The sequence below is a fragment of the Cheilinus undulatus genome, linkage group 20 (assembly GCF_018320785.1).
Source record: "Cheilinus undulatus linkage group 20, ASM1832078v1, whole genome shotgun sequence".
Classification (NCBI taxonomy): Eukaryota; Metazoa; Chordata; class Actinopteri; order Labriformes; family Labridae; genus Cheilinus; species Cheilinus undulatus.
Window position 1 is genome coordinate 14,763,124 of NC_054884.1, and position 22,416 is coordinate 14,785,539.

Here is a 22,416-nt window from a genome sequence, read left to right on the forward strand (position 1 = left end):
ACTACTGTCCATCAGCTGGGCTCGTGCTGCATATGTGCAGACATGTTCTCGCGTGATATTGTAACAGAGATATTTGTGTTTGAAATTGTGTATGTGTGCCAGAGCCAACAGTTGGCCTACAATTGGAACCAAATGCGCAACGAGAGGAGCAAGAGAAAAAAAACGTGTAATTTGGACACATGAGCGCGCGACGTTCTCTGCAAATGAAGCCGTTCAAAAATCAGAAGCCCGCGAGCTCAGGTTGCACGAGCCTGGCTCATACAGTATATTACGGTTAAAAGATTCCAGACATTTTTTTAATCCTCCAGGATACCAAGGCCTCGATATTCAACCAATCAATTAAAAGTTTAAGTCTAACCGTCAGCGGCAGTGGGCGATGCTGCTGTCATCCGCTGTCTGGCAACAATTACGCCAGTGATGAATTCAGAGCTCGAACCAAAAAGAGCACGCACACGCGGACGTTTCCCACGGAGCAACTTTCACGAGAGTTCACCTTAGATTTTGGATAGCAATATTTAGGATTTTAACCTCATTTTTTTAAATGTGTTTATTCTATCTTTACTTAGGGCGCCGCTTCTCTTTTATCTCCTACGTTTTCATTGAGCCAAAATGGCGACGAAAACCTGATTTTAAGGCTTTCTTTATTTCACTTTTAAATCTGTAATTGGACTCTCGGCTCAAATTGGCCAATAAAAACGCCGCTTTGAGGGTATTCCAAAACAATGCCAGTAAATAAAAGGTTAAACTTGTATGAAAGGTCGGACTAAAAGGCCTGTCGTATATATATATTTTCATTGATTAGTTTACAAAAATATATCACAAAAATCAATATTAGTTTCTCCAAAATAAAGCACGGAGATGATATTTTTTTGCAAGGTAATTGCAAAAAATGCGTACTTTTTACTTACGTAAGAAATTATTTATCAAGAAATAATAAATGTTTTTAATTTGTAAAAAAGCCTGTGTGTAATTTTCCTTAAACGATGCTTATATATTTACAATTGTAGTGATTTATTGTAATTTGTATCATTAAAAAACTGCCCAGATGGCTGATTATTTATTTTAAAAAGCATTTAAATACTCCAAGGAACATGGACATTTTTCAGAATTAACACAATTATTTATTTTGTAGCCTTTCATTTAATTGTATACATTGTTTTTCTCCACTTTCATATACGTTTTATTTTATTGAAGTTCTCCTTTAACTATATGAATAACTTTGAATTGTTTAAATTATATTGATGCTTTTAAAAAAAACCTTCCTATCTACTTGGATCATCAGAGAATACAATGTAAATTTTGCCTACATTTTCATTGTAACAGGGCAAAAATCTTTGAAAAATGGACTCATTTGGAAATGTCGATGTTCTAATTAAATCTAACTCTTTTGTTATGCAGCATTGTGAAAGAAAAGGCAAAAAGGACGTTTTGAATTTTTATGTCAAAATGGGTTATTAGAAGCTCTGAAAGTTGCCAAAATAAATCAGTCAAATTTATGACACCGTGAAACAAACTGCTGCCCTTAAAGCTGTCAGTCATGATCAGCAGCACTGTAATTATAGTCCATGTTTGTTTGAAAACCTTACATTTTAAACTAGAAATCCAACCGCAACATACAGTACATCAAATAGTCACAGAAATTAAAAGGAGGGATTATATGACACAAATTAGCCAAAGTAAATGACATGATAAAAATACTTTAATAAGCAGGTTTAATTTTACATCAGCTGAACCAGTCAATAAACATCTCAAAGAGCATGTGCCAAGAGTTTCACACATGACTGATGGTGATCAGTGATGAACTCTGAGGGCCTTTAGAGTCTGCACACATGCACAGATATCTGCAGCAACGTGGCTGCACTTCAGGAATGAGACGCCGGCTGAGAGCAGATATGAGTGTTCCTGTGGGATGGGTGCCCGGAGGAGAGATTAGGACCCTTCATCCTCTGCTCTGCTGCGACTCCTCTTCATCTGCTTCTGTCCTGAGGCAAAAAAAGTCAGAGAGAAACGTCAGTTCTTTTGTTTGCACTGGCTTTGTTGATGCAAAGGGATTGGAAAACAGGCGCCTGGTACAGTTGACATGACAGACGTCTGCTTATTCTGTGTAGAAGGACAGGCAAAGTCGACTTATCAGAGGGAGGTATTTGAGAAAAGGAGGAGATTTTGCATTCAAATAATAATATGTAATTGTGGTTATACTTGACAATATTGCGATAATGATAGAATACATAAATGGTATCATGCACTGTAAACCTCAAAGTCCCAAATAATTTTACAGATCAAGTTGTGTAACCTCAGTCTGCAAAAAAGTTGAATTTCTGTGTCTTACTGTGGATTAATTGTTCTATCTAACATCTACGCTTCACGAACTGGTCTGCACTGTATTACAGGCCCGATTAAAAAAATATTCTGGACCTTTGCTTAAGGAAATTTAGTCTAACTGGACCTTGGAGAATTGTAATTGATGAGCCATATCAGCTCTTTTTTCACATTGAAAATGCACACCTTTAGTTTTAAGCAAAAAGTATCGTGCTGAGTTCTTTTTCCATTGTACTAAAATGATATTATTTTTATTTCTTAGTCCAGTGGTTCCTGAACCTTTCCTGTAAGGCCCCTCTTTGGCACCTCAAATTGTTGTAGCAATATCAACAACCATCCCCTTAAACAGAGTTTTAAAGATCTGACTCTCTGAAGATGAACAATCCCCTTAAAATAAAAAAAAAAAAAACCCTTAATGAGCATCTCTAAGATTTATACTCCCAGTTCCACATAATTTCAGTGACTATCACTGGCTTATTTGGTGCTACAGATCTTCTTAAGTCTTGGGTGCAGCTGCGCCCCTTGTTGGGGCCAATGGCCCACTTTGGGAACTGCTGCCTTAATATGAGAGTTTTCCCAGAATGCCTTGGGCATTTGATACTTTTGCACAATGAGTTAAGTTACTGACTCAGTTAGAGAACACCCACATATGAAACAATGCTAATGGGCAATGGTAGGTGTGCTGAGTACAATGGAAAAGCACTTCCTAATTCAGGGTACACCTGATAGTCATTGCAACTTCTTAGAGAGGCATGAGTGATTGAAATTTAACTATGGGAAAAGATCAAAGTAAAAATTATGCTGGATGAGCTAACTCATACTTGAATTTTTTTGACTACTGTTAACTTGTTCAGGCTTACAGTGTGAGTCTTCTTGCTTGGGTATCGAGGAAAAGGTAATGATACTGATTGTGTATTTCTCAATTCAATCATAGGTAGCATTAAAAGATACAAAACCAGATGTTTTTACTGTACTGCTTTCAAAATAACTTAATAATTCCCAAAAACTAAAAGTTTTTTAGTTTTACTTTTAAAAATAAGGGTACTTGTATGAAGTGAAATAGTGCCACTATTGTAAACTTGAAGGCCTTGCTGCAGGCATTTTTGTAAACCCTTTAAGTGCTACTCAATACAAAAATAATTGCCACTTTGCAGCCCATGCAATTATGCAATTGCACTGCCTGACATCGTGATTACAATAAGTTTAATTTGCAGCACTAACTCAAACGGGTGAAATCAGAAGCAATAAACCATTTTAAGTAATTAATTTATTAATATGACACCCTTGTACAAATATGCAGCCCAAATTACATCACATAAAAAGCAGATAGGTGTCAAATAAGGCAAAAATGTGCAAGACAGAAAACTTACATCAAAACAAGGTAAAGAGATAAAGGCTTAAACAGATTGAAGAAACAAAAGAAATAGATCTGATTTTCAAAAATGGTGATAGGAATAACTATCACTATTAGGACAGCATGCTTGATCGCAAAAAGGCAGTTAGTCCCACAGCACAGGGGTGAAATTTAAAATATTCTGTTGTAGGAAGCAGATCCAGACCCTGGTGATCTGTCTTCAACATAAAAATGGAAGAGCGGGGTTAATGAACTAGAAAAAAGTAAATAGTTTAAAGTTAATTCTTAAAGAATGGTAGCCATTGCTGTGTCTTCAGCTGTAGGGTGATGTAATCTATGTTCCTGTGAAGGTGATTAATAACCTTTTGAGAAAGTGTGAAGATATTTTCATATTTCTCACGCCTTTTCCACCCTTTCTATGATTCATTTCTGTTGAGATAATTAAGTCCACCCTCAGTTCCAGGCCTGTCTGCTGAAATGGGACATGTGTCTGTGTCTATTCTGTGGCAAACTGAGCCTGTGATAATAAATCTCGGTATCCTGTCGGGGTCGTGGACTGTCAGTCTGAGCGTGCAGGGGCCCTCGGCTCGTGGCCCTGTGCAGCTACAGACAGAGGCCTCTACTTGTAAAACATGATGTGCCAGCGGGGAAGATCAGAGCGGTTGCTCTTCTCCTGGGAATGTGCTGTGAGTTTGTACACAAAGAATGCTGTCACTCTGCATCAGAGCTGCGTGATGGACAATCCCGTGTATCTGAGTTAGTGTTTGTGTGAGACTGAGGGAGCACACACCTACGTCAGGCACACCTCTGAACACGTATGTGTACCGTGCAGCAGGGAAGACGCCAGTGAGTCTGGGCTGCATTCGGGAGTGAGACTGTTTTAGCATCATCCCTTTGCGTGCACGAAGGTAGGCACAGTGAGGACTTATCCCTGCCCTATGACTGCAGGGCTCGCCTTTGTTCTTCAGCACTAATACACACATAATTACAGGCCTTACAGAACATGCACACCTTGCTTTCTCTCTCGCCCTCTCTGCACCTTTTTGGATTTGCAGGTTTTTCACACATTTAGCTCTCAATCCTCCGTATTCAGACACCCAAGTGTCTCAACATGAGAGCTTCACATCCAAGCCCACAGGCGTGCGTGTTGTCTTCAAAGACTTATGCGTCTTGTGTTTGTCTTCATTTGGACTCCCTGATCCCATTCAAATGTCAAATAATGGCTTTCTGGTGATGTGTAGTCACAGCTACAAAGGTTTATTACCCAACTTTAACACACACCTTAAAATCTGCTCATAGTTTAGCTATAAAAGCCTCTGAAAATCTGCAGATACGGCTACCATACCATATTTTACCCAATAACGTAGATCTAATTTCTAGCCAGTCACAGTGCCTAACTTGAGCATTTACACATAAGTATATCCCACACATGCTAGTGTTGAAAACAGTCAGAATTCAAAAGAGAAAAACTGATTGTTGCCATTTTGCTTATATTGACTGGCATTACATTCCCCACTTGCACTGTATAATTGTTGTTTCATGTCTATGAAACTAGTGGATTTGATTAATTGAAATGGGTATTTCAGATACCACATTATAGGCAGTATTCTCACTGCAACCCCACTATAGGTATCAGATCAACCCCAGGATATTGCTTGCAGCATTAAAGTTTTCTTCCCAAACACCAAGGCCGCTCATAAGGGGGGACAAAGGGGAGCTTTCAGGGGCCCAGCCAAATGGGGGGCCTGTGGAGGTGAGGAAACTGATTGGCAATTGTAAAATTAATCTTTGATAGCCATGTTTTACATCTAACTTAAAAATTAAATCCACTCTCATCAAAGAAACAAAAAAATAATTCTATTCAATGTTGCTGTAGTAGTATATATGGCTAACCTTGCAAAGCAGATGGATGCGCCGTTTCCTTGTTTCTCACTGGCAAATGTGTCTTGCAAAGCTCCCGTCTGAACCATTTGGGCCCAGTTAGAAAGTGACAGGACCAATCAGCGACAAGGGGCAGTACTTTCGGGTGCGGCGGAGTCGTGACGTGAGCAAGCAGCAACAAGAGGCCGGTGCCGTTATGGCAACAGAAATTAGCGTGGATGCTGCTAAAGCACCAGTTTTATCAGAACTTGACATTTCTTTGTTAAAAGAAGAACAAAGAACAGCAGTGAGTTGTTTTCTTTTCAAAAATGATAAAAGTTGTGTACCATGGCTCGTGTTATGCAGTTCTATATGGAGTTTATTCCTTGGTTGCTGCACACCCGCACCTTGGAAGCGGCGATGTTGTGTGTTTTGTTGCTCTGATATGCCCGTAAAGATCTGACAGACAGAATGTTCATCCAATCACCCGCTGAGTTTTTTTTTTCAATGGCTCTGTCCTTTCCCAAACACTGTATATCGAAGGTCTGGCGTGTCAGGTTAATACATGGCGGTTTTCAAAAAGAAAACCTGTTCTCTCTTAAAACAGAATTGCCTTTATTTCGGCCATTATGTACACAAACATCAAGATACCAGAGAAAAAAACTGAGGAGCTGAAACAACTTTAAGAGAAAAATGATTGAAAAAATTAGGCAAAAATCATGAAAATTGGCATAAATGGGTTAAAAGTGGCAAAAAAAAATGGCAGAAAAAGTGGTGAAAAAAGGGTAAACAAATGTGCAAAAAAATGATTAAAAGTGGTTAAAAATGGAAAAAAAAATTGGTTGTGTCAAAAATTGGTTAGTGAAAAGGTGTTAAAAATAGCAAAAATATGGTAAAATGGCAATAAAATGTTAAAAATGTGTGGAAGCAGTGATGACATTGCTATTAAAAAATTGCATAAATAAGTAATTCAAACATCAGAACCCAATAATTGACACACTTTTCAGCTCCAAAAATGAAGTTACTATTAGCCCAAACGCTAGCACCGATGCTACTGGTCCAATAACACAAACACTAATACCATCTATAAGTCACAACTGGGGAGGGTTCATTCTCTGGGTTTTCAGGGCCCAGCCAACTCTGTGGGCAGGCCTGCCTACAATAACATGGGCTGTATAGTTCTAGCACCCAATCAGACCAGCAAGAAAATATTTTAATTTACACATGCAAACAGCAAATAATGTGACCAAAATGGTAAAAATGTTGCTGTTAATGCCTTATAACCAGAATTGAGATATTCAATGTAATTAATTTTCTCCCATATTGATACCATGCCGTGCATGGCAGAGTAACTTCCTCTGAAATTAGCGAGATTTAAAAAAAAAAAAACTGGTTAAATCAAACTTGATTAGTGCCATGTTTGTTAGCTTTGATCCAAAGAACAGCCTACACTGACAGCATTTGATCATTTTTGGAACTAGTGTATAAATAAGGACTGTCAAACGATTAACAAAAAATGATCGCAAATAATCTAAAAATTTCTGTAGTTAATCAGGATTAATCTCCCTATTTTCAAATTCCATCAATAAGCATCTAAAACGGTTTTATTTTTTTACTTTGGATTTGTGTATTTTCTTAAACCAGAAGTAACTGACTTTAGTTGTGTTAACTTAAAAATCCAAAACAACAATTTCAGCTCTAGTTTTCTGAGTTCAAAGAACACATTTTATATTTTAAGTAAACAGTACTCAATCACCTTGAGTATTTTGTCATTTTACTCATTACTGACAATCATCCCTTAATCTGCATACTTTTCCTGGAATGCCTTTAGGCATAAGACACTTCTGCTCCATGAGTAAAGTTACCCACTCAGTTCGAGAAGTCTCACCAGAGGAGACTCATTTTCTTATACTTTTTTCAGATTCATTTATTTGTATTTAGTGCTTAAATCCTGTACGCTGACAGCAAAGCTAACCAAAGTCAAATTCTTTCCTTGTTGTGTAAGTATACTTGGCCGGTAAAGCTGATTCTGATTCTGACACAGCAAGGATGTCGTTCTGAAATCTGTGGAGGTGCACTTTCTGGGTCACCTTTCGGTCTTTCTTACTTGTTGTCAGTGAAGCTCATTTTGTGTGGCATGATTGGTTAAAATCAAAATATGTGAAAGTCCTCAGAGAAAACTGTGAAACATGTACATCATATACTCTAACTTGAGTCATACTCCAAATTTTATTTCAACCCTTTCAAACCTTTACATAACCAGTTTCAACAAATTCTGAGTATTTTCAACTTGTCTGGTTTTACAGTCCTGTTTGGATTCAAACTTGCTTTTATTTTGAAAGAGAGTGAGTGTAGATCAAAGGTTATGACATGAATGGATGGATTGAAAAGGAAATAAAGGAACGGTAAAAAAGTATATGCTTGACATCATAAGGTGCAGATGACAAAGTAAAATGAGACATGAAGGATCAGTGGTGGACTTAATTTACATCACTGTGGCTGCAGGGAGATGCTGCACAACCAACGTGTGTTGAAAGGGACAATAAAGCATGTGATTAATCAGGATTTTTTTTTTTTAATTATGCTTTAATTATGAACCTTAATCTATTGCATTTAGCCGTTAATGCTTACAGCCTTAGTATAAATCTAATTTCCACCTGGGGCAGGTAATAACATTTTATTAATAAATTTGATTCCTACACTAGCACACTCATATCAGACTACTAATATAACTTATGTTATTGAAAAATATGTTTTATATACAGCCACTGATCACTGATAACATTCAGCCTTAATGCAGCACCCATTCATACAGGGCTTCCAGGAGTTCAGCATGTAGGGACTTGGATTTGAAACTGCAGGGTTGTTGATTCAAGTCCCAGTATGGACCAGTTGGGACTGGTTATAGCAGAGCTGCCAGTTTACTTCCTGAGCACGGCTGCCGTGCTTTTGAGCAACCTCAGCTACAGTCCCTGTGCATGTCCCTGACTTGCTAAAAATACAAATGTGGCCCAAATACTCCCATTAAATTTGCCATATAACCACTTTAGTTCATAAATTCACTATAATTCTTTTTTCTTACTGGTTGTAATACCCTAGGGTGCTTATTGATGGTTACCCAGTGCCCCTGCCATACTCCACAACTGAAAAAATATGTTGTAGAAGGAGTTATGGCTGTCATTTTGCTGGCTTTGACAAGCATCAGCACCCTTCTTTATCCCTGTTATTGTCATTTGTTATAATTAATCTGAAATCCATGGCTTTAGATAATTACATCATACTGTGTTGATGCCTTTGCTTCTGTATGATAATATCTGATTCCACATTGCTGTTTCCTCCTCTGAAATAATGAGGATTTACAGCTGTGAAGTCAGAACCCAGCCTCTCCCCTAAGCAGCCTTTTCTTTTTATTACTGTGACTGTAATTTTACTATGATAATCATTTGTGGCTTTGTTCTGGCTGGCTGAGGCCTGTGGGGAATCGGGAAACACTCCAGCTCCCAGCAGGCCTTTAGTGCTGCTGCTGCTTCTGTGTTCACAGGCAGGCTGGGCAGGACATGACCAAAATGACGGGGTTGGACGGCAGCTCAGCACCACGCTCAACCCACCAAACACTCTGTTTATGATTTGACTGCAGCCGACGTGAGACCAGGCTCAGATAGAAGCTGATAGATCACACTGAATCTGCTGCACAGCTTCAGCGTGGGGATGTTCTCCCTCCACTGAGCTCCTCCACCTGTGGGTGGACTCTGCATGAGAGTGAGTCAACATGGACACAGGGCTGCTCTTTGATTCTGTGGTCGCCATTTTCTCCCCCAACACCCACAATTTGTCCACATGCACCTTAGCGGAGTTCTGCTGACTCAGCATTCTGCAGCATGAGTCTGTTTTATTCCTTAGATGTATAAACCATGAAGTTTATTTTGTAAAGAGGAGGGTGGCAGGAGTTTATTTTAGATGTGGTGAAACTTTCATGTGTTATGCTACTGTACGTTTGCAAAGAAAATCGGTATCTGTGCCTACTTTTGAGAATACTCACATTTTTTTAGGTTAATGTGTGAATAAAGGGCGTCTTTTTAATGTATTTATCAAACTGCTAATTCAATAAAGGCATGACATCCTCAGTGAGGGTTTTATTTGCAGCTGTCCAGCCTGAAAAAAAACACCATATTTGATCTGTTTTTTGAAGTAGTGCATAAATTAAGGCTGTCAAAGATTTTTAAAAAAATGATTGCAATTAATCAGTATTTCTGTAGTTAATCATGATTAATCAACTCATTTTCTAATCCCATTATTTGGCATTTAAAACATTTTTTACGCTAACTTACACTGCAGGTAACTGACTTCCTCACTGTTAGATGGAATGAGTTAACTTCAAAATCCAAAACAGCCATTTCAGTCCTATTTTTCTGAGTTGATGGGACACAGTATTCATTTTAATCAAACAGTACTCAATCCCTCCAAGTGTATTTTGTCATTGTACTCAAATTATTTGACGATCATCCCTTAATCAAGGGGTGTCAAACTCAAGGCCCAGGGGCCAAATCCAGCCCCTGGTGCAGTTATACCCGGCCCACCAGATCGTATTTTTATCATAACTGGCCCACCAGTATGAGGTCTGCACATTTCTTCCAGTACAGAAATGTAAACTTAACCTTTATAACATCCTTGTCAAGTCATAAAAAATAGAAAAAGAAAACAGTAAAAATAATTTGATAAAAATTTAGGAACGTGGGGAAGAAATTCATCTTTTCTCTATATTTTCAATGTTGTATCTCACAGTTATGACTAAAAGTTATGGTTTTGACTTTTTATTTCACATTTTAACCTTTACATCTCATAACTTAGACTTTATATCTCATATTTTCACCTTTTAGATTAAAATTTTTAAATTTTAAATCCTATTTAGACCTTTTGAAATCCTGATTTTGACTTTTATCTCATGTTTTGACCTTTTTTAACTCCTAACTTAAACTTTTATCTTTTTTTTTAACATTAAGAGTGCAGGATTTTTAATGTTATTTCAGTTTTTTACCTCTTAAAATCCTGATTGTGACTTTAATTTCACATTTTGACCTTTTACAACTTCTAACTTAAACTTTTTATCTCATTTTTTCCCTTAAAAATGTAGGATTTTTAATTTTATTTCATATTTTGACATTTGAAACTTATGATTTCGATGTTTACCTCATATTTTGACTGTTAAAAATCATGATTTTGAATTCTATCCCAGTTATTTACTTTTAAAATTCATGGTTTCAGTATTTTGCCTGATATTTTGCCTTTTAAAATCATTATTTTGACTTTAAATATCATGTTTTACCTTTTAAACTTAAAAATTTGACTTTTTATTTTAGATTTCGAGTTTTTGACTTATCATGTTCACCTTTTAATCGCTAAACCATTTATCATCAGTACCACATTTTTTACCCCCATAATTCATTGCTGGTGAAAATAAGGTTGACATTTTATGGTTAAATATCGACCCTCAGGTTAGACCCAAATTCAGAATCCGGTCCCTGTCGTGATTGAGTTTGACACCCCCGCCTTAATCTGTTTAATTTTCCCAAAATGCCTGAGCATTAGACACTTTTGCACCATGAGTGAAGTTGCTCACTCAGTTAGAGAAGTCTCATCTCAGAAGATACATTTTCTTTTTTTTTTTTTTTTCAGCTTTATTTATTTATTTTTGTTCAAGATTTAGATATTAAAAAGACGTCCGCCAAAGCAAGATCCAGCCCAGAAGAATTTTATAAGAAATGTCCAAATGTTCTTCTGAGTTGAATGTGAACACTTCTCTGCAATATGAAATCAACCAGTCTAGAAATTATCGAACAAAAATAAATTAATTAATTAATAATTAAAACAATATTATTATTATTATTTTTATTATTATCATTATTATTGTTATAGCACATTGAATACAGGAAAAATTTAAAGCAATATTTAAAGTTCCAGATAACGGAACTCTGATCTGTTATTTGTGCTAAATATCATGTGTGATATAAAGCAGCTAACATCATGTTTAAAGGCCCGTGTTTTTACAGACAGGTTAGGCCCATGCATTAACAGTCGCAATGTCTTTTTAATTTTACATCCAAATCATGTTGATAATCGATAATAACGCACTATAAAAAACCGAATCGCGCCTCTTAAATGTCTGTCTGATGTCATGCTTAATTGTATTTATATCCTGTTGGATTTGAGCCCTTTTTGAATGTCCTAGTCAACCATGAAAATAGCAGTAACTCCCATCTAGCTCTTCCTTATTAATAGGTGATGAATAGAATACCTAGATGGCGTTCTACCACAGAGCAGAATCTCCTTTCTGTTTATTTTGGTGTTCCTCTTAGCGGAAGGAGGTCAGAGCAGGCCTGGATCATACAGTATGTTAATGAGAGTCATGGTGGAGCTCCGCTGACAGCTGGCTGCTGATGACCAATCAGAGCGCGCGCAGACTGCAGTCAGTGTGTCGGAGGCTCCGCAGGCAGGAGGTGTTTGAAGCAGCATGTCAGCTCCTCCAATGATGTACACTGAGATCACTCTGTGATTTTATTCGATTTTTCGCCTCCTGAAAACTTATAAAAATGCACATTTTAACTTTAAACAACGCCGGAGTTTTTTTCTCAGTCAAAGCTTTGGAGTCGAGTGTGGATTTGTTCCAAGTTTTCCGACTGAACTGATGAAAGCCTCCTCAGAGCCACGCTTTATGGACTCGCGTATTAGCTAATGATGTCTATGGGTTTCATGCCTGACTGTCTGAACGCCTCAGATCCCTCCAAATCGGCCTTTCTAGAGTTCGGCCACGGACATCCGGCGCACCAGCAGCCCTCCCCCGGACTCTCCCACCTCTACCCCGTGCACGGCTTGCATGCTGCCGGCCATTCCCAGCATGAGAGTCCCTTTTCTGGCAGCGCGTCCTATGGCCGCTCTTTGGGCTACGCCTACCCCGGCGCGGTGAACGCTCACCCCCCGTCCGCTTACATGTCCTACCAACACAGCAATCACAGCAGCAGTAGCAGCCTGGCCCACAGAGGAGGGGAGCACACAGGTATGGGACAAAGTCACACAAATCAACATACTAATTGTTTATCATAAATAACTTTAGACTCTGATTTCCTGTCAGGCTAAAGCGTAATTACGCACGGGCCGCAAACTCCAACATTCTCTAAGCAGGATAACAGCTCAACAGAACATGCTGTGAAGCAGGGCTGGAAAACATATCTAGATACTTTTCAACATAACGTATAGATGCTGATAATTTAACTGTAAAGAAATCATTAATTTCAATCTTTACAGCAGAATTATAAATTTGGGTCCGTTTCAAGTGAACATCAAACCATGTGAAACCTTCTAGACACTCAATATTTGCTAATTTTTCTTTTTTTAACTATCAAAAATCGTATCTCACCTCCTACAAAACTTCCAAATCGTACTCAAACACTGGCAATATACCATGTGTCTCAGAAATGATCAAATCCTCATTATTTTGATCAGTTTTGGTATAAAAAAATCCAGAAATGAATGATCTTCAGTCATATTTTCAACCACAAGAGAGACAAAATAACACATAATCCCTCTTTTGTAAACGATGCAACATATTTGTGCAACTCTGACAGCTTGCCTGCAATTTTTCATCATAAAGAACAAAAATCAAACCATGCTGAAACCTGTTCTGGGCCCCCATTTTTGGACAATTTTCTTTTAAATGATCAAAATTGCAGACGTACAGCTACTCTGTCTAAATTGTACAAAAACACTGGCAACGCCCTGTGCCTGCAAATAAGCAATTTACAATTATTTCAATAATCTGTGGTACAAAAAAAGAACGTAATGATCTTCAGTCATATTTAAAACAGAGAGAAAATATGTAGAACGTTGCACAAAAACCTGCTTTTCCAAATGTTGCCAATGTATTTGTGCAATTCTGACAGCTTGCATGAGTTTGCCTGCGATTTTTGATCACTACCAACAAAAATCAAACCATGCTGAAACCTGTTTTAGATCTCCATTATCGGGCAATTTTCTTTTTTTAATTATTGTAAATTGCAGCCAAACTCCCACACCCTGTCTAAATTGTACAAACGCATTGGCAACAAACCCTGTGTCTCAAAAATGATCAAATCTCTATTATATTAATCATCTGTGGTGTATAAGAAATAAAAAAAGTTATGATATTTGGTCATTTTAAACCAAAACAGAGGGAGTGCCGACTGAATTGCACAAAATCCTTTTTTTCTTTCAAATGTTGCCAACATATTTGTGCAATTTTGACAGCTTGCAGGAGTTTGCCTGCAATTTTTCATAATTAGGAACAAAAATCAAACCATATTGAGACCCGTTTCAGACATCCATTATTGGGGAGTTTCCCTTTTTAATTATCAAATATGCACACAAACTCCTACACTCTGCCTCAGTTGCACAAAAACATTGGCAACATAAAAGAATACAATTCCAATCATTTTAATAATCTTTGTAATCCAACAGCACAGAGCTGAATGATTTTGGCATATTTTCAACCTACAGAGAGAGAGAGCTGACTAAAGTGCACAAAATCAGATTTTTCCAAATGTTGCCAACGTATTTGTGCAATTTTAACAGTGTTCTCTCTCTTTTGGTGAAAAAAATGACTGGTTACTGTTTGAGTTTGCAATTTTTGCTCACTCAGAACAATAAATTACGCAATCCTGGGTTTCTAGGTTGTCTATTTTTGTCTGTCGTAGGAATAAATATCATTTGATTTTACCACTAATAATAATAATAATTATGCTCCTTAATGGAATGAAATAAGATCTACAGAATTTATCCAATAAATTAAATTTTGATCTATAAGCGTTTTATCTCTACTGGTGCTTATGAGAGAGCATTAGGCCAGGCAGCTTTATTATCAACATAATCAACATAAATGGTCAATATTTCATTAAAATTACATCTTAAAAGCTTGATTTGTTACCTGCCAAATTAAACATGAATAATTGAATAACCAGTAAAATATTAAAGTTGACAGCAGGGATAATCTACCTAAAGCACTCCTCTCCAAGCAAGGCCTGTCATGCAGCCACCACCCTGCACTGACGCTCCCTCCTTTAAACTCATGTTATACACTCAAAGAAGATGGTGCCATTCATTTTATTGACCATAATTTTTTTGTGGGTAGCTGCAATCATGGCCTGTACAGTCTGGAGCCTCAGGAACTGGTTTTTAGCCTCATTGTTGGTGCACATTAACAAATTGATTCCAGTAAATAACAGGCCTTTTTATCGCGTGGAAGTGTTTCTAATTCCTCTGTTGAAATGATTCCTTTTTCTATTCTGTGTTAATGAAGCGTAGTGTAGATTTAATAGGCCAGTTAGTGTGGAGATAACCAGTGGATTTACATCAATAACAAAGGCATTAAGGCTGAGCTAAAGGAGACTGTAATAATATAGCTCAAATCAGACGGTTAATGCTGTGGGATTTAAAGTGGCTTTGAATAACTTAGTTGGTGTTTAGAACATGTGGTGTAAGTCCTGCTGTATGCATTACGTGGCATTATATTTCCTGTTTTATAATGGGCCTGTGTAAGATATGGAGCGGTTTAAAGGAGCTTTGCTGTCTTTTCAGGTGTCTTTTTTAATGTTTTACGTAGAAAGTCTGCCTTTACGTGTCATTTTTCTATATCTTCGGTGTGATAACTCTTTTCATTTGAATTCTCTGCAAGATCGCGAGAAGTCCACCGTGATCGAGAGCAGGGACCTGCGTCTGAATGGCAAAGGGAAGAAGGTCCGGAAGCCTCGTACCATCTACTCTAGTCTGCAGCTGCAGGCTCTGCACCAGCGCTTTCAGCAGACTCAGTACTTGGCCTTACCGGAGCGGGCGGACTTGGCGGCCAAACTGGGACTCACGCAGACTCAGGTGGGCCTTTAATTTACCCAGGAAGATCCTTATAGAACGGTGCTTTATAACTACCAAATATGAATGGAATTTCACTTTCATTCATTGAACGTCCTGCCTGAAACATCAGAGCTGCAGGCAGATTATTACGCCCAACTACAAAGCCTGAATTAATCATTCAATGTCCCAACTTAAATCAGCCTGAATCCAAATATTAGTAACAGAGAGCAGATGTTTAAGACAGCATCTTGTCTGCTGCATTATTAAGGATCACTGCGCATCTGGAGATCAAATGAAAAAGGAAATTGTTGTGATTTGTAACTCGATCCTTTAATGCTCGCCTTATTTACTGTGCTTAGTGACCGTGGCTCTGTTTCCTTTGTCAACCGCATACGCCAAGTAAACGCAGAAACGCCACTGCTGTGAATTAATAAGACGACAGAAAGTGATTTAGAGTCATTAAATGTGTCTGTTTTTATTTGTTTAATGTTTCAATTCATTTTAGCTCGTTCTTATACAACATTTGGACGCATCTGGAATGCGTCTTTACGCGCAGTTTTTGGATGAAATATTCCAAAATGTTGAAAACTTTAATGTGCAGTGAAGCAACTATCCCACTGGCGATGTGTGTGTGTGTGTGTGTGTGTGTGTGGACACATTTCGTAGAAAAAAAACAGGTGCATGTTGCGCTGATGCCTCATCTCACAAAGACAGTATTTCACCCTTTTCTCTTGTCAAGAACGAGGTTTTCAAATTTAAGATAAACAAGTGCTTCCACTCTGCCATCTGATCCGTCTCTCGCCCATTCTTCCTTAATCCCCGCACAATTATGTCAACAATTATCTGCCAGTTATCCAGCCGTTCTCTGAGATGTTTATGGGGTGACTCATTCGGGCGTTTTAGTGCAATTTCTACATATTCTCATCATTGTTGTGGTGTAAAAATAGACTTTTTAGTGTGGAATCAGCAGATCGTTTCGGTGACCTACCTCAGCGCATGTGTTGTATTTTCGGCCTGTTGCTGTCATCATGCACCATTGGGCTCATAAAGCAGCGAACAATAAAAGGGCTCAGTTTAAATGGGGAACAAGTGCCACTTGTGCGCACGGCTGAACGGCGATCAATGCGCCAGCGCGACTCCTGGGATCTACAAAAACAACAGAAAAGATGAGATTATTGTCCCCGGATGTTCACTCAAGGCCAATTCTGAAAAGCCTACTGACTCTGACAGGGGTAGAGATTCACAGATAGTCCTCTCTTTCTGTCACAGTGACAACTTTCTGCGATTTCTCTTGTTTTCAGGTGAAAATATGGTTTCAGAATAAGCGCTCCAAGTACAAAAAGATCATGAAGCACGGCAGCGGATCCGAAGGAGAACATCTCCACAGCACGAGCTCCATATCCCCCTGCTCCCCAGGCCTCCCCCAGCTGTGGGAAGTCACCAAAGGCGCCCAAATGCACCCAAACAACTACATGAACACTTTCGGTCACTGGTATCCAAACCACCACCACCATCCTCACCAGGACGCGGCGCCCAGGCCTCAGATGATGTGAGTGGATTGTTCTTTTCGGTCGCGTGCAGGAGGATGGGAGGCGCACGTGGTGGCTTTATTTCTCAGAACTGTTTTAAAGTGTGTGACATTGAACTTTCATGTGTTTGGGATTCAAACCCGCGCAGGGATGAAATCTATTTTTACTTTGTCCGAATGCCACTGCAGCACGAGGCTCTGTGTGCGGTTTACCTGAGAAGACTCGGGACAAAGGCGGCTATTGATAAAGTGGCTCAGCTTTGTTAGCTTTGGCCACCGTGAGCATTACGGAAATAAATAGTTGGATTATGATCAAGTCTTGTGTGGGATGTTTTCGCTTTCAAATGATTTAAACGACAAAAGAAAGACTGAGAGATTTTACTCCCATTACTGTTTATTTAAGCCAGCGTTCCTTCACAGGCTCCAGAGGTTTAAAGGGTGTCTTAAGACACGCTCAATTGCGCTAAGGTTTGTCAATTGTGTGATTACTCTTTATTGTGACGTCAGCTTTCTTTTGTCCATCAACACTCCTGTCCTGCATGCACAGAAAACCTGCAGAGCTTCTTTCTTTTTAACCTTCACGTTTTGTCAAAACATTCAGGGATTTTTTTTTCTATTTTCAGAGAAACCAATCACATCCACTAATGACTTTGTGGTAAATGATCATGTCATTTTAGTTATTTTGAAATAAAGCCAACAGAATAAAGGGCAAAGAGGTGCCAAAAGGCTTAGGCGCCATCTTCACGCTTTTACGCACACCTTTTAAGTACTCTGATTTAAAAGAACAATGAGCAAAAAAAAAAAAAAAATACTTTGATCTCTGAAAATACATCAAAGTATACTATATGTTTATCAGACCAGCTTGTTTATAAATAAAATGTTCTGCCTCCTTTGAAGTAGAGGGGTGAGGCAACATCTATGAGAATAACTTGCCGGGGCAGCAGCAGTGACGCGCACGCGAGCATTTCAAAGATATTTCCCTCCCTCTTCACGTGCCAAGTAAGCACAAACAGAACTCGCCGTTGTCACAACAAAATGACAAATAGCGCCGCTGCTCCCTTCGATACACCGCGCCTGATTGATAGTCGTTTGCACTGACTTTCACAGACGAGCGCTCCTGATGTCTAAACACACAGAATTGGTATCAGATCTTTGCAAACAAGACTGAAGACTCGAGCGAAGCTCTTGATTAAATCGAGGAGGGGGTCAGGGGTGTTAAGCTCTGTTTAATGAAGAGGAATAGCGTTAAAGCAACATAAGGGCTTCTTTTTCATTCGTCACTCTGCTGTTTTAGCAGTCTGGAAAGCATTAATGGTCTGATGTCACACAGGGGAAAGAAGTATACCAACTGGATGCATTTTCTCATAAGGTATCCTGTTTAATGAGAATTACATCATTCAAATCATGTGTAGGTGTAGCTTTTGTGATTTTAAGGCCTTAAAACTGTAACTTGAAATATCTTACTCCATGTTTTTCAAAGTGGGGGCTGTGGCACATTGAGGGAGACACTGGTGAGGTTGTGGAAACTTGAAGGGAAGAAAGAGAGCAAAAATGCAGATGAACTCACAACATTATTTTTGACAATACTTATGCGTATTGAAGTAAATGTGGCCTTTTTCAATACCAATCTAAACCTTAAAAATGGAACAGTAATTGACATGTAGTGACTGAATGGTGAAAAAATATCTAGAATATGTACGTTTACTACTTTTGATTACTGTTATGACAAAAAATACAGTCTTCCTTTATAAAGACAATTCATGAGATGTATTAAAATGTTCAACTGTGATTCAAATAATAAATTATGCTCCCTTTTTTTATATCTGGCACTGTTACGCAGCCTACAAGGATTTTAATACATTTTGCAGTGGAGGGCTGCTGCCATATTGCTCTATTAGGGTCCACGGCAAGACAAAATCTGAGAGCCACTGCCTTATCATTACCAGTAAAGCAGAATATTAAATGCTTTACATGCACAGGCTGCATTTGTCTTGTATTTTGTGCACAAATATATATAATTTTTTACACAACAAAACAGCGTGGCACATTTAAATCCATAAAAAAAACAATTGAAACATATCAAATATAAACAGAAATAGAACAGGCACAATAGACCTGTAAAAGCAGAGCACAGGGCTGTTTATATAAATAGTGTTGGGGTCACTCCTTAACTGAATAACTGAGAGAACAGGGAGACTTTTAGAACTCTGAATGTATTTTAAGTTGTGTTATGAGTCAATTTCCAACCCCTTCAGAGCAGATATGGAGGTATTACGGCTTAAAATACAGGGTCTGGACCGGGAAGATAATTTGGTCTGAGCTATTTTTGTGCAAACCGGCCTTTCACTGCTGATTGATTGAACATGACCTAACTGTTTCTTCATCTCCCACAGCAAGATGTTTCTCCTAAATTATAACAAAACTGAGAATTTAATGCCATAATTAAATAAAACGATGTGTATTCACTCTGTTTTCACTGTCTCTTGATGTGAAAGGTTACCTCAGTAGATAAAATATCCTAGTAGAAGTATGTAATAAGTTGGTAATTGTTATTAAAAAGAAAAAAGACAATCTTACTGGCCCCAAGGTGTGTCAGCCTATTGGAAAAAATAGCCTTTCCTCTAAACAAGGGTTTAGTTTAAAGGAAACGTTGTGAAGTTCATTCGTTTTGTTTTAAAGAGAGAAAAAGTAAATTTAAAAACTACTTCTCCCTACTTTAACCTTCTACAGAAACCCATTTGACCACCTTAATAAATGAAATAAAATAAGATAAAATAAAATAAAATTTATATTTAATTTTTAAGTGTCAAAGGTTAGATCTCCGGGCCAAAGTATTCACTCTCAACCAAAAAGTTGCTAAATTAAATTAATAGTCCAAAAATGCTCAAATTAAATCTGCACATTTCCCAATGAGGTTTGGTACAGCTGCTATTTTCAAGGCAAAACAACCCTCTAAAAAATTAGAAAATTATCATTGCCTTCAAATGGCATGCTTCTTGAAAATATCCCCCTGCCATTTTTACTGCCACCTTAGCAAATCACCCATTCATACACGCCACGTGCACACAGTCCAGACTTACCTCGCGGAGTTCAGGTTCAGGAGGTCTTCAGCCTCCAGAACAAAGCCTGTTTGCATTCCTCCGAGCTTGATTGTCTCCTACAACGACAACCATTGTGTTACTTTCACATCTCCTCTTCACACACATGTATATATACACCCGCGTGCCCCCATTTTTCCTCATTCCTGATCATTATGCTCCTTGTGGAGCACGCGGGCCCTGGGAAAGGAGAAGAAGAGGCGAGAATTGCTGCACCAAGTGACGGGGCATCAGGGAAAATTATAGGCAATTTCACATCTCCAGATTAGAATAATAGCTCGTAGAGTTGGACAGACAAGAGTAGGCTAAAGGACCTTTCAAACGAGGGCAATTATCATGCAAGCAGATTGAAGGGAAAGTAAAAAAGACTCGTCATGTAATAGACAAGCTAAGAGGAGGGGACGGAAGCCTGAAGGGTGATGAAAAATGCGAGAGTGACTGTATCAGTACTGCGGGGAAATCAGATAGGAGGTGTCTGATGGGTTTTAATATCAGTGAGAGGGAAAATAGCTTGTTATTAAATCCTGGTTTCTTTGAATGGCGAACGGCAAAGCGGGTCTCCGGGGTGATTATTGTTATTAACGTGAGGGATCTGACGTGTGGGGTAATTGTGAGCAGCTCCCCTGTTAGGGAGACTGGGGCAGGATTTAGTTTCATTTGAATGTGGCAAGATGATTCTCACACATACTGGAGGATTAGCTTCAAAACATTGAATTTACTCGCTCACATCCCAGGAGGTCAGAATAAGACGCTCTGTCAAGGCCCTTTGGCGACAGTATGGCACAGTAGGCCTGTTGGCTAGCTTTGAGCTAGCTAGCGTGAAAAGAAAAAGAAAGCAAAATGTGATAAACAGTGGAAATTATACTATCTGAAATGTTTTTTGAGGGGGGATAGCGACACATAAAAAAAGCCTCAAAACACTTAATATACTGTGCGCTTTTCATCCTGGGTCTTAATTTTTTTTAATTCATAAATAATTAGCTAGGTTTAAGCTAGCAAGGTGTGCCAAAAGCAGGATGTAAATTTACATCTTTTGCTCCAGTTTTTTAAAGATTCATTAGCAACCAAAAATATCAAATAAGCTAACTGCTGATGCCTTTTTATCCATTGGTGCCATCATGAACCCTTGCTGTGATGTTTGTACGCTCAAGTTACTCACCTAGTTTAAGCTAGCCAAATAGATAAAAGTGTGCTGAAAGGTGGAAGTATTACAGTCTGAAATGTGTTGTTGAGATTACAAAACACATAAAAATACAGAATAACCATCAAAACATTTGATATATGATTCACTTTTCATCCTAGGTGTTCAAAATGGGAAGTATGTCATAAATAATTAGCTAGGTTTAAGCCAGCAAAGTGTGTCATGGGCAGCATATGAAACTTTTATATTTTCTTTATTACAGGATTTAAGTAAATTAATTCCAGTTTGGATTGTGATGGAATAAATGGTACAAAAGTTGCACAAAGATGTATTAAGATTGAACAAACTGATTTAAGATTAATTTACAATCAAATACATCAAACAAGCTTAAAGGGCCCTGGCTGCAGACCATACCTTTAAAGGCCATTCTTACAGATCGTTCATCTGAGAGACCGTATATCTCAAAGTGTCATAATTTGCTGGTAAAATGTATTATATCCAGCTTTAGATATGTTTTTTAAATTCACCTTTATTCTCAAACAGAGTCAGGCAGTTACATTCATGAAATAACCACATTGCATGAATTACAGACTAAGCAGTTAAAAAAGAGATAAAGGTCAGAGGTCAAATCTGGGGTTTAAATATGTAGACTGATTTAAGAAGTAGTTACACAAACAATGGCTGTGTCTGAAATCACTCCCTATTCACTACATAGTGCACTATGTAGTGAATACGCCATTTTGTAGTGGTGTCCGAATTCTGAGTGAGCATTGTTATTCACTATACAATGCACTCATTTTATCCCGCTGTGCATTTTGAAAAGTTGCAAACAACCAATGCTCACTTGCCCAGTAATATTTACCATCATGCATAGGGTTAGGGTTGCTGCTCTCAAACATGACGGACAAATGAGAGGAGCACAGGAACACATATAAAAACTTATTTAATACTTTTTAATTTATTGGTTTTAACCAAATCTGTAAGAAAAAAATGTTAAGGATTTATAACAGAGTAACGCTGAGGATTGCAAGACATGAGACCATCATCTTTATGCAAAAATAAGTTAGAATACACACAAAAATGTGTTATTTAGCCACTTAAGACAAACTTTTTTTATCTATAAGTATTTTTTATTTTTTTTTGTGCAAATACGTTACATTTTGTATCAGTTTTCAGTGAAATTCTACTGTTAATGTCGATCCTCAGCCGTTGTCATTGAAATCTACGAGCCGTTGTTGCTAAG

At 38.2% G+C, this 22,416-nt stretch overlaps 1 protein-coding gene and 1 long non-coding RNA gene across 2 annotated transcripts; one reads left to right on the forward strand and one right to left on the reverse strand.

Annotated features, from left to right (window-relative positions):
- Window positions 1–1,681: 1,681 nt before the first annotated feature.
- On the reverse strand, window positions 1,682–20,441 carry LOC121528449. The gene is made up of 4 exons (XR_005993485.1): window positions 20,347–20,441; window positions 20,015–20,091; window positions 16,395–16,552; window positions 1,682–1,982 (listed from the first exon to the last, which is right to left on the reverse strand). It is a non-coding gene; the product is annotated as an uncharacterized LOC121528449 (long non-coding RNA).
- On the forward strand, window positions 12,023–17,335 carry dlx4b (distal-less homeobox 4b). Its single transcript, XM_041815922.1, has 3 exons — window positions 12,023–12,584; window positions 15,234–15,427; window positions 16,708–17,335. The coding sequence occupies exons 1-3, from the start codon at window positions 12,263–12,265 to the stop codon at window positions 16,957–16,959; spliced, it is 768 nt and encodes a 255-aa protein (XP_041671856.1). The 5' UTR covers window positions 12,023–12,262; the 3' UTR covers window positions 16,960–17,335.
- Window positions 20,442–22,416: the final 1,975 nt, after the last annotated feature.